Below are 12650 nucleotides of genomic sequence, written 5' to 3' on the forward strand. Positions count from 1 at the left end.
AAGCTGTTTGTAAACGTGTGTGTGTGTGTGTGTCTGTGTTTTGCATTAACGCAATAATCATTTCTTTTTAACTTGTTGACAATAATTTAATATGTTATCAGGGACTTAAATCCACACGCTGCGTCTTTGTGTATTTCGCAAGCCTAGTCAAGGCTAGTTTTCTTCTCTTCAAGGATTAATCAGTTTAAAACCAGCATTATCTGAACATACCATTATGATTTTTCTGCATACCAAATTTTAATGGTATTTAATTTTTAAATAACATGTAAAATTAAACAATTGCTGCCGCTGCATCTGCACCGTTTACAACCATGGCGCCTTGATTAACCACCAATTTCTGTAACATAACACTTGAAATAATTATGCAGAACCAGTCCTTCAGTGGAAAACTTAATTAAAGTTTCTTTCAATCCTCCTGCAGACTCATCACCATGGAGGAGGAGCTGCGCCGCGAGCAGTTGAAGATGTCGCTGGCGCTGTCGCACAAGCAGCGCGTCATCGAGGAGCAGGGCCAGCAGATCGCGGCACTGGACGCGGCCAATAGCCGGCTGTTGAGCGCCCTGACCGCCCTGCGCCAGCGGTACGAGACCCAGCAGCAGCAGCAGCAACAGCAGCAGCAGCACCAAGCACCACCAAAGACCCAGAAGCCGCAGTGAGCGGATGGGGGAGGAAGGGTAGAGATCGGAGGAGGATTGCAAGGAGACCGGATCCGGAACCGGAACCGAGACCTTGGCTAACTGACGGGTGGCATCTTTGTTGTACACAATATGCAAACTTCTGGACACCGTCGCGGTTCTGTCTTATGGATACCTTTTTGTTTATTTTTTTTTTAGCTATTTTTTTTGTATGCTACATAAATTATACTACATGTTTAATATATAATTACACATATAACAAACATACATTATAAATAATTTCTCAATCTTATGTTTAAAAACAAAAACAAAATGTGAAAACGCAACTGCAAAAGCAGTAAGATAAACCGCAGAAGTACGGAGCATGGAAGTGAAGAAGAAACAAGAACAAGTTAAGATAATGAATAAAATTATAACCAAAGTTAGACAAAAATGCATGAGTTGTTTACTTATTTCTTTCATTTAAAAACTTATTTGTCTTGGGAATTCAAAAAATTCAAAATTTATTTAATGGGCTTAAGTTTTACAATTCACATAAAACATTTTCAGCTTAACTGCCATTCAAATTTAATTTTTAGTATTTTCGTTTGTTTGGTATTTTCGAAATCCTTTACTCTCCAAAATTTTTAAATACTTTAAATACTTATTTGGATCGAGTCAAATATAATGGGAAGATGTCAATGAGATGTAAACTTACATACTGTTACATGCACCTTACACATTTTTTTGACATATTTAACTAGTTGACATAACTGGCAATTTTACATGCTTTCTACGTATTTATATGTAGAGTTGTTTTAAAGTCTTGAAAGGTAGATGGAGCCAGCAGACTCAAAATAAGTTAAGCATATTAAAAAAAACAAACCAAATATATTTATATCTTTGTATATAAATATTTCAAAAACTAAAAACGTTAGTCAAATGAATTCAATTAAATTCAAATTGATTAGCTCATCGTGAATATCTAAACATACAAAAATCAGAGCCATTTTCACCTACTAATGCTGTTTCGAGAAAACAAATAAATAAAGTGTACAAAAGAAAATCAAAGCAATCTATTCAATACTCAAACAAAATACAGATATGTGAAATTTCCTGTTAATAATTTAGTAAAGTGAATTGTACAAATCACATATTTAAACTGATCTTCTCCACAGGGAGCCAAATAATATGTTAGTTGGATGAGTAACACAATCGGCAATCAGTTCCAAATGCGATCGCCCTGCTATGTCAACGATTGTTATATGTGAAAACCATATAGTTTTTCTTTCCAAAAGAGGGGCTATAAATTGTAACGGAAATCTGGTTAACGTTCGGCGGTCGGGGATCCCCCGAAAAAGGGGGGCGCCTCAGCGACTGCTGATGGACTGGCCGGTCGACTTTTGACGCCTCTTTTGTTTTCCTTCGGCTCTTTGTTGCCTTGTTGCCTTGTTGGCTGCGGCTTTTCATTTTTCCCAACCGTCTTGTGATTAATTACATTTTCTTATGCCCGTTCTCTCTCTCTCTCTCTCTTTCTCTTTCTCTTTCTCTCTCTCGCTACCCGCTTTTCAATTCAATTTTTTGGCCGCATCGTCAGCTTCATCGTCAGCGTCACTTTTTGAAATTAAATTTTGATTAATTGCAGTCGGCACCTTTTTTATTTGGTGTTTTCGAGTGCGGCGCTACGGGAAAAGTGTTTTGCAGCCTGCAACTCCGCAATCGGAATTCACTGCACTTGCCCCGCACCCTATATATCTATACAAGTATATACCCTGTCCACCAGACCATTGGCCTGTCACCCCCCCGCTGGCAGTCGGGGAAAAGGAAAAACCATCTCGAGACAAAATAATTTTCAGGTGTGAAAAATTTTGAAATGCGCTTTCAATTTGCGCTGCCGACAAGAGAAGATGGGAACGGAAAGGCAGGCAACGGAGTTGGAGTTGGAGTTGGAGATGGAGAAGTAGAAGCAGAGTGCGCCCCATTAACGCAGCAACCAAATAAAGTCATTACCAATGCGCCGGTTTCAAAAAGGAAAGGGACTGGGGGAAGATTGCACAGGGAAAAAATATGCTTATATTACAAGATGTGCAAAAATGCATATTGAAAAGCATTAAAAAAAACATTGATGAGTGAAAAAATTTTTAAAAGAAGTTGTTATAAAACTTACAAAAGTCTTTAAAAGGTGGAAAATTTTGTGATTGCTTTTAAGACAATTAAAACTGTTTGAAAATATTTTACAAATTATTGAAACTCTTTTCAGTTACTAGATTTTTCTTAACAAAAAACGTTTATTGGTAGTACGTTGATCTATTTTTGATAAAAATGCTTAGTTATTTTATTGGACCGCTAAGAATAAATACAAATTAAATTTGTTGTGAGTACTTATTCTACAAAAAATCGATATGTTGGTACAAATACTGTTGATACCACTAAGAAATACCGAAAATACAAACAGGTTTTTACAAAATAGAAAACTATTTTGGAAAATAGCAAAATAAAATAATAAAAAATTTAAACATTTAATTTTTATATTTCCAAATCGAAAAAAATTAAAAATAACAAATTCTGATTACCAAAATATATTTATTTCCAAGCGCAGAAACTATTAGTTTTTAAAATCACACCTCAAAACTGAATAATTTTCGCGTCTCTTATTTAATTGTTTTAATAAGCAAATTGTTAAATTAAGCAACTGTATTTTTCCAGATAAAAACAATAACACTCGCCATCATAGAATGGAGTCAAATTAGAAATCCAATATGAGGAAATATTAATTTAACGAAATTTTATCATGTGCCGAAAATATCTCGTAATAGTAAATGGACATTTATCTCAATTTTGCTCCTGATTTTGGGTTCGCAATTTAAAATAAGCTAAAAATGGAATTAATCCTCTGTTGATAATTGTGTTGCCCAGTTTACCCCGTTTCTTTTGTCAGTGCAAAGGCACAGGTAAGCTGCCATCTAATGCGCCCCAAACAATTTGCTACGTAGGCCGCAGCCACACCTACCTGCTGCCAATGGCCAACATGCAATGTGCCGTCCAAAACACCGCCCCTTTTGTAACCTCCACCCCCGCGCCCCGCCCCTGCTCCACTCCTTTTCCCTTCCCCTTTTATCCATAGACCTAGAGCACAGCTCGTTTGCAGGAACCAAGTCCAAGTTCCTTTTCGTGTCTTGTGGCTAGCTGCAAGTCCAACTCGAGGACCGAGATCAGATAACTCAATTATTCGCGGCGTAAACAAATGCTGCCTTTCAGGGTTTTTAGCCAACATCCCGTCCATCTGCAGCACAACCCCATCGCCCCACCACCTAGCACCACCTCCCCCCACCCCCTTCGAAGGGCAATGGAATGGAGTCGAATGGGATGGGTTATTATACCAGGCATAAATGGATTGTAAACGTGATTTTTATAGTCATTTAGCATAATAATGCATTTTATGGTTTTGGCCAGTCGGAGCACTCCTCTAGCTCCCCTTCCATCTCACTCTTTTCTTCTTCTGCCGCAACCGTCCAGTTTATGTTTCCTTCGCCTGTGCTTTATTTTTCGCGGTTTTCGCGTAAATTAAGCCCGACTTGGTGGCTTTCGCTGCTGATTAGTGCACAGATTTCAACTATGGCCAAGTGGCTGAAATAAATGTGGCCCGACAAGAGCTTTAATAAAATGTTATGCATTTTTAATCTTGACTTTTTAATTTCAAACATAAGCACCTCAGACTTTAGTTCTCTCGAAATTCTGGTAAAACCGAATTGTTAAACAACTAGAAAATTTTGAAAAAATTTCCAAAATCTAAAACATTTCATTATAAAACGTAAATATAAATAAACAAAATAATAAAAATAAAATAATAATTAATTATTGTTATTTACGTGTCTTACAAAATATGTAAATTATTTTTAGGTAAACTAACATTCTAGAAATAATTTATACATTTTGCGATGCCTTTAGTTTTGCTAAAAATATTCTTATAATATTTGAAAAACTATTAACTATTAAATATTTAGTTAGGACCAATATCTTTTGACCTGGGTGAACCTTTTCCATTGATCACAAAACTTTACCGCCGCATAAACGCTATTCTCCCAATCCAGTTGAACAGTCTTCAACTTCGCCATCGACTCTTTTAACCAATTTGCGCCCCGTTCACGTTTGTTATTCACGCTTTTCAATTGAGAACACGCCGCCAGATGTGCTCCACCGCCCCTGGAGCCCCCCTCTGTGCCCCCCTTTTCATCCGGTCAGTTCCTCGCCGCCCCTGGCAGCCCATTTTCGGGGGGGATCACGGCTGGGGCCTCGTTTTATTGTTTGTCTTCTTTATTACAAGTTAAAGCGTAATTACTCAACAAATATGCGGCAATTTGCAAGCGAACAGCAAGTTCAGACTGAGCCGAGCCAGTAGAACTTGAAGACCGAATCCGCAGACGGGACACGGGACACCGGGAGAAGGGACCAGAAGAATCGGCCGAAGAAGAAACCCAAGGGAAGACGCTGCAGAAATCAATCGACCAAATGTCCGACTGCAAATTTGTTTTTATTTATTTCCTACTCGGGCTGCAAAACCGAAACCCAAGATGGGCACTGAAAGAATGGCTATTGATCCTCTGGAAGATTTATGAAATCACGAAAAAAAAAACATTAAAATATGTATTCAAGAAGTTAACTCTTGGCTTGTTTCATTTAAACTAATATATATCTTTTGGATCTTATTTATCCAATAAACCTTGTTTTGTTTAAATTAAGTTTGATTTTTAAGATCTTTGCGATATCAATATAGCGGTCTTAACTTGAAAGACTGTAAGATCTGTGATAAAACAAAAAACCATAATGACATATAATAATAATAATGATAGCAGTTGCCTCTTGGTTTGTATTTATTTTTAATATATATACAATTTGATGTATTTTTTAGTTAGGACTTGTTCACCATATTAATTTGCATTGTATTATGGTAAAGTGATTGGTTTTTTAATTATTTTCTTATAAAATGACGCTTATTTTTGGGTAAAATACAAATCTGCAAGTAAAGAATGAAATTTTTTTTTAAGTATTTGTAATTTGTTTTATTGAGAGGAAAAATTGTAAAGCATGGAATAGCAAAAACTATAATTTAATGTTCCAAAGTTGTTTAATAAAAATATGTACAACTTTTCAAGCATTAAAACTTAAGTTAAGGTTTAAATTTCTTAAAACCTTTGCAAGACTTTAAGTCAAAACCATTTTCAAAATTTGTAAAAGACTTTTTTTTGGATAAGTACATGACTTTTTCCCCAGTGGAGCTTAAACTGCGGCAAAGACTGGCTGGATGGATGGATGATTCCTTCGTGTGCTTGATGTTAGCCGACACCAGAAATGAAATGAAGTAATCCAATTTGCTCACCGGTTGTCCACCGCCAGTGGCCCAAGTGCTTATTAGTGGCCCCGGACTCGGGCCTTGTCTTGTGACTGACTGACCGCTGCTGCCTGATTTGGATTCCGATTTAAGGATCCCCATTCCCATTTCCATCTCCAACTCCAACTCCATTCCCATTCCCCGTTTCCATTCAAAACTGAGGTCCCCCATAAAACGCTGTTAACTTCTGCATAAATCTCCATTTGATGGTGACCCACCGATCCCGATCTCGATACCAATCCCAATTGCAATTCAAATCTGTTGCGGAGGGTGTTAAGCGCTCGTCCCAGTGGCCCGGAATTATTATCGAAATACTTATCAAACAATAAAGTAAACTCTCGGGTGTATGCAGATTTATATGATTTATATGGCGGGGCGCTTATCTAGCGCCGATCAAACCGCACGCGACCTTCATAAAATCCAAATAATCCGAAACAGGAGAGTAATTTTCAAATTATTTCCAGCAAGCAGCCTTGCTTGGCCCTTTTGTCTTCGGCAGCGGCAGGGGTTGGCATCTCCTGGTGTCGTTTGACTGTCAGAAATGTCGAATGTTTATCAAGTAAATCGTTTCGTGTTTATAAAACAAGTAAATCGCATAAAAATAGAGCCATTGTGAGGGGTTCGGGCTTGGGGGACCCCCAGGGTCGTGCGCCCCTGTCCAAAAGGGTGGGTTCTTATTTCGGTCTAAGTCCTCAACTGATGCTGGTCGCCCGATTAGCCGCATATAAATCGTACTTAAGCCATTATAAATTGTTATCCTATCATCCCATTGGACACAACTAACAATTTATCCGACAAACTAGTATCTCTCGACTGGCAAAAGAATCCCTTATATATGTTATTTAGTGGTTTCTCTACTTTATCTTTTATATTGATAGAACATAGAAAGAGGAATTAAATAAATACGAAAATAATGTAATTATAACTTAGGGCGAGAAATCACTAAAAAACGTTTAAATTTTAGCAAAATATATCCACATAAGAACTATTTTTAAGGGCTTCTTCTTTCTATTCGTATTGCTATTAAAATATACTTGTTAACAAATAATATTCTTTATTTTGCATTCCTTTCAAAATAAAATTAAGACTTATATTAAATAAGTATTTCAATATTCAATGGTTTCTTCTATTTTATATACATATTGTTATTTAAATTGACTGGTAATCAAGTAAAGTTATTATTTTTGTAGGTTTTGCTTTTTTGAAATGAATTAATAATTAATAATTAATTAATAATCTTTTGTCATTTAATTGATAAACCGACAAAGTATTTTTGAATCTCATTAGTCTTGTGACGTTAATAAATTCCAAAACAAAATCTGTCAACAATGTTTATCTTATAATTTCTATATTTGATCAAGAAAATATTTAATAATAAAAGGGTAACCACTTAAAATGAATTTTATATTTGTTAATATATGCTGCCTCTTCGTTTAGGAATAGAACAATTTGATTTTTCTAGTCTAGTTTCAACTTTATTGAACAAATTGCTCTGTATATATTTTCGTTGACAAATCAATATTTTCCCCCACCAAATCGATACCTTTCACAAGCCCCATTTTTCATCTCCCACCCCAAAACTTGGTGTCCCTCTGATTTTTGGCAGCATTTTTAAACACTAAAGCAAAAAAAAAAAAAAAGAAGAAAAACACCTCCGGTAATCCCGCCCGCTGGTCCCCGTCACCCGGCGTCATCTTCTCACGCTCTAAACAACTATTAGCAGGCCACTTTACAGGCAATACCCGCTAAGCCCGACCGCAGCGAACGACTCCCAGGCAGACGCTAATCCTCGTCGATTGCTCACTTTAATGCCGGCCACCCTCCGTTTAAGACTGGGCTTCCTCTTCAGAATCAGAATCAGATTCAGATTCAGATTCAGATTCCGAATCGTGTTTTTGTTGCCTATGTCTATGTCTATGTCTATGCCGATGCCTTTTCCTATTCCGATTTTTCCTGCCACCCGCCACCCGCCAACCGATTTCCCACTCCAATTTCCATTTGCCAGCTCTTTGTTTACGTCATGTTGTACATGTTAAGCCGACAAATCGGTTGCGATTGATTAAAGTGCGAGCCGCACACGGATTCCATCCCTGCGATTGCTATCTTGACTTTATTTTCGGTATTTCGGTATTGGGCTTTCCGGTTTTTTGGTTTTGATTTTGGGTCTCGGGATTTGGGTTTCGGGAATTCGGCATTTGGTCCTTGGGAATCTGACAAAAGCCGCTACGCGTCTCGAAAGGTAAGCCGTTGACGACGTCCACCTTGCCTTGTCAGTCACCTTCCATTTGCACAGTGAGAAAATGCGTTCCACTCTCTTAATTTCAATAAAATTTATATGATTTAAAATGTCAAAAATTGTATTTTTCTAAAAATTTGTATTTTTTAATTAACCAATTATTTTCTGATATTTATTGGCCACTACAATATTTACTCGATATCTTATAAAAAAAGTTACATGAGAACTTTCTTTTTTCAACTTAATTATTATGTTTGGTTTGCTATATATGCATAAGTCACTGTTTTAGAGCTTTCATGTAAGGAGTTTTAAATTCGACATGTTTAAAAAAGATTTTATACTTAAATGAAATAGTTGTTTTGAAAATAAATCTCCTTGAATGAAACGTTTTAATTATGAAGTAAGTACAGTCGGAACGTCCACAGCTTAAGCTTTCCTAACCCTTGTGGAATTAGTATTGTTATAATTGCAGGTTAAATTAACTGAGTAACTCAAAGTCTTTATAACTCGAACTTATTTGATGCCAGGGTCTTGAATAAACAAAAGCATTTTACAAGATTTAAAACTATTAAATTATGTAATAAGTTTAGTTTTCGAATTGCCACAAACTGTAATTGTAAATTGGCTATGAATTTACTGAATTAAGATAATGCAAGCATTTATTTATCAGACATTTTTTATTAATGTACCTCAAATTGTTTTCAGTGCGTGTGTGTTGTCCTTTTTGCGCTAAGCGCGTGAAATTTGTCATATCCTTATCGGCACTCTGGCTCCGTAGCCCATGGAATCTGGATCTGGTGGTTAGTTTCGCATGAGGCACGTCGACCAAGGAGGCGTGAAATATGGCCGGAGTAGCCACGTACCGCTGCGCGTCCCCGGAGAATGTGGGCCGGTATCTCGGACCGGAGGCGGAGTTCAACTGCGTCCTCTGCGGTTTCGCCAGCCGTGAAATCGCTGCGTGTGCCCGGCTCGAGCGACTGTCGGGGATTTACTTGCGACTTACTTGCCCAGATGCACATCGAATTGTCCCCGGGCGGATTGGAACTCCAACCCCAGGAACGGGGTCACCACTGCGGCAGATGCAATGGTGGCACACTTGTGGGGTCACCAGGGTGCTATACTTTTTGTCGAAACGGAACTGTTTCTAAGGAACACTTCTCCAAGATGGTTTTGAATTTCTTATTCAATTATTAAGTCACACAAACTTCTTCCATCCAAATTCTGTTAGTAACTTGCTGTGATTAGCTGTAAAGTTATTTACGAGAATATAAATGTATTATTTAACTTTTTAGCTAACAACAAATCTAACCTAATATCTTAATATCTTCGAACTAATTTTTTTTTTAAATGTGTGTGAATATACAAATCACTTCCAAACGAATTTTGTGGAAAGAGATTTCTGCAAATTATTTCAAAATTTATTATACATTGATATCCTTCTATAAGAGTTTTATTATATTAGTTGCAAATTTAATCTCAAATTGTATGTTGTCATTTTGATCAAAACAAATAAAAATTCGAAAATAAAAGGTTTTGTATTTTTATGAAAATTGATATTTTATACAATTTTTTTTTTTATTTTGATAATTTAAATTAATTTGACTAAATAATAAAATAATACCAAATAAAATTGTAAATAAATTAATATATGTACAAATTAAAATAACAACGGTGCCTGGTTTAAATACTTAGCTCATCAGTGTGCTCCCAATGCCACATTTTCTTGACTATCATGAACATTTTGAGTTGGCCCCCAATTTCTTGAAGCTTAGAAAAATACTATTACTTCATTAAATTAAAAATGGAGTTCATCAACTTGTCAACCTGCTATTGGATACTTTTCGTAACATTTATTTCCTTCTTTATTATGTAGTATTATTATATTTGTTGAAAATTTAAAGTCAAATTTTATGTTGCCATTTTGATCAAAACAAATAAAAAATAAAAACAAATAAAATTATTATTTAAATTAATTTGCCTAAATAAATAAAATAATAACAAATAAAATATACAAATAAGAACAACAACGGTCCCTGGCTTAAATATTTATCATTATCAGTGTGCTCCCAATGCCAAATTTTCTTGACTATCAAGAGCATTTTGAGTTGGCCCCCAGTTTCTTGATTGCTTCATTAAATTAAAAATGGAGTTCATCAACTTGTCAACCTGCTATTGGATACTTTTCGTGACTTTCCATCCGTTTGATGGGGTCACCGGGGATGAAAAAAGCGCGACGTTCGTCTGTGGGAACCCGCCATTGTTGGATAAACAGTTGCATATTTTGTTGAAGGGATTGGGGTGGAGGGGGGGCTTAAAAGGGGTAACAGCGGTTACAGCGGTTACAGGTAGCAAGTATCGCAATTGAACGCTTTGCACTAATTACTTTCGCAATTACGCGCGTAACGAACGCCGCCGCTCATCTTTGAGATCGGCCTCGTCTTGGGAGCCAAAATGCGTTCGCACTTCCCATCATTAGGCCCCCTTTTGTGCACCCCCCCGGCATATTAATCAAATTAGCTCCAATTTTTTTGTTGTTTCACCACCGCCTTTGGCTTACTGTTAGGCGTTTAATTTGCCTTTTTTCGCCCCGTTTTGTTTTTGTTTTTGTTTCGGTTTGAGTGCTTTTTTCTGATCGCTGGAATCATTTTAATTGATGTCGCTGATGATGAGCGCCCTGCGCCTCTCCACTTCCACCACTACACAGAGAGAAACTATTGCTCATGACTAAACAAATATAGAATTTCAAAATTGTTATGTGTTTTAAAAATGTTGTCACTTGAGTTTTGATTATTTTCGGAATTTAATTTTAATGAAAATAAAAATGGTCATGTAAATATTATAATTATAAATACCCGATTTACATTTTAACTGTCAATTTAGTACAATTGAACGGTATTTCTATAATAAAAGAAAAATCAGACTGTTAAAGTCTTTAATCACCACAAACGAAGTATTTTTTAATAAATTCTTGTGATTAATATATCAAAATACACAATATGGGGACAGGATGAATCACATACATATTATATCAAAATGAAAAATAATAATTGAGTTCAATATATATAGTAATTAAAAAAGTAGTAGATTATAGTAAATTTGATTTTGTGTTGCACAAAAATCATATAAAATTCAACTGGTATCAAAAATCTTAAAAATATACTTTGAATTAAATATAGAAATTGTAAATTAAATTACATATTTATTCAGAGTACCTCAATAAATGAATGTTATGTATTCAATACCTCCAAAAGTATCTTATTTTATACACACACACAAGAAAAATGAAAACCCTTATTTATAACGATTTTAAATATATTTTTGAATTACCTTGAATTTATTTAAGATATTAATTTCAGTATCAATTTAGTGGGTTTTTTTTTTTGTGTGCAAACAATTGAGTTGTCAACTCGACTTTTGCCCCACTGCGGATGAGGAGGCGTGGCCGAGGGCGGGGTGGCCAGGAGGGAGCTTTAGCTTGGGCGTTGATGACATTAATAAACGCAATGCGCATATGCAAAAAAGGGCCGTGGAATGCGCGGCGGTAACCACAAGAAACCATAAGAAACCACAATGTTAATTACCGCTGTGCAGAAAGCAAAAAAAAAAAAAAAAAAAACAGAAGGAGCGACAAAATTGTAACAGTGGCAAATGCCCCCAGCCCCTCGGCACGGAGGGGGCGTGGCCGGCAGCTGGACCAAGTGGTGCAAAAAGGGCGAATCCATGGGCCTTCGGATGGGTTTTCGGATCGGGATCGTAACTGGAGCGCAGAAGACGCAGCCCAAGGCCGATCAGGTGGCGCATTTAGTTGCCCAAGAATGGTAGCTCCTCTTTTTTTATTTTTTTTTTTTTGGTGTGACGGATATAGCTAAGAAACTGTTGGATCCCCGGTAAAATTACATCTTTAGCCGCTCTTAATTCTTAAGTCAAATTTATTGGTAATCGGAAATGCTCTAACTATGAATAATCCTTCAAATGTTGAAACATAAGAAACAAAATGGTTTTCATAAAAATGTGTGATTTTATCAACTATTTTAAATATTTAAGTGAAGCTATATATTTCTACGCATTTAAAAAAAAATCTTAATGAAAATCTTTAAAAATTTTAATGCACTAGCAAACCCATTTAATAACCTTGAAATTAACTTAAAGAAGAGTAAATAAATATTATACTGGAGAAAACTTTACCTCGAATCATATTTTTGACAGTACCTCAGCACAATTGAATGATTCAGCATATTAAAAAGAAGCTATAGCCAATTATTGTCTTTACAAATAAGTCATTTTAAAACTCATTTGTAAAATTAATTTTATGCAGTTTTACACACAAAATCAAAATCTCATATAATGATTTTTTCAGATTTATTTAAATAAAAATTTCAAAATCAGATTATTTTTGATTTTTTTTATTAAC

At 35.9% G+C, this 12650-nt stretch overlaps 1 protein-coding gene across 12 annotated transcripts in view; it reads left to right on the plus strand.

Annotated features, from left to right (window-relative positions):
- LOC108135412 (ras GTPase-activating protein raskol) overlaps positions 1-1068 on the plus strand; it is a 49307-nt gene extending 48239 nt beyond the window's left edge. For 6 of the 12 annotated variants that reach the window (XM_041710778.1, XM_041710780.1, XM_041710779.1 and 3 more), the window contains one exon: positions 401-1068. In XM_041710778.1, coding sequence (XP_041566712.1) covers positions 401-656 — 256 coding nt within the window. In that variant the 3' untranslated portion in view covers positions 657-1068. The remainder of the gene's footprint in view (positions 1-400) is intronic. The other 6 variants (XM_017256114.2, XM_017256117.2, XM_017256115.2 and 3 more) reach the window with 1 other exon arrangement.
- Positions 1069-12650: the final 11582 nt, after the last annotated feature.

The sequence above is a fragment of the Drosophila elegans genome, unplaced genomic scaffold (genome assembly GCF_018152505.1).
Source record: "Drosophila elegans isolate 14027-0461.03 unplaced genomic scaffold, ASM1815250v1 contig_149, whole genome shotgun sequence".
Lineage (NCBI taxonomy): Eukaryota > Metazoa > Arthropoda > Insecta > Diptera > Drosophilidae > Drosophila > Drosophila elegans.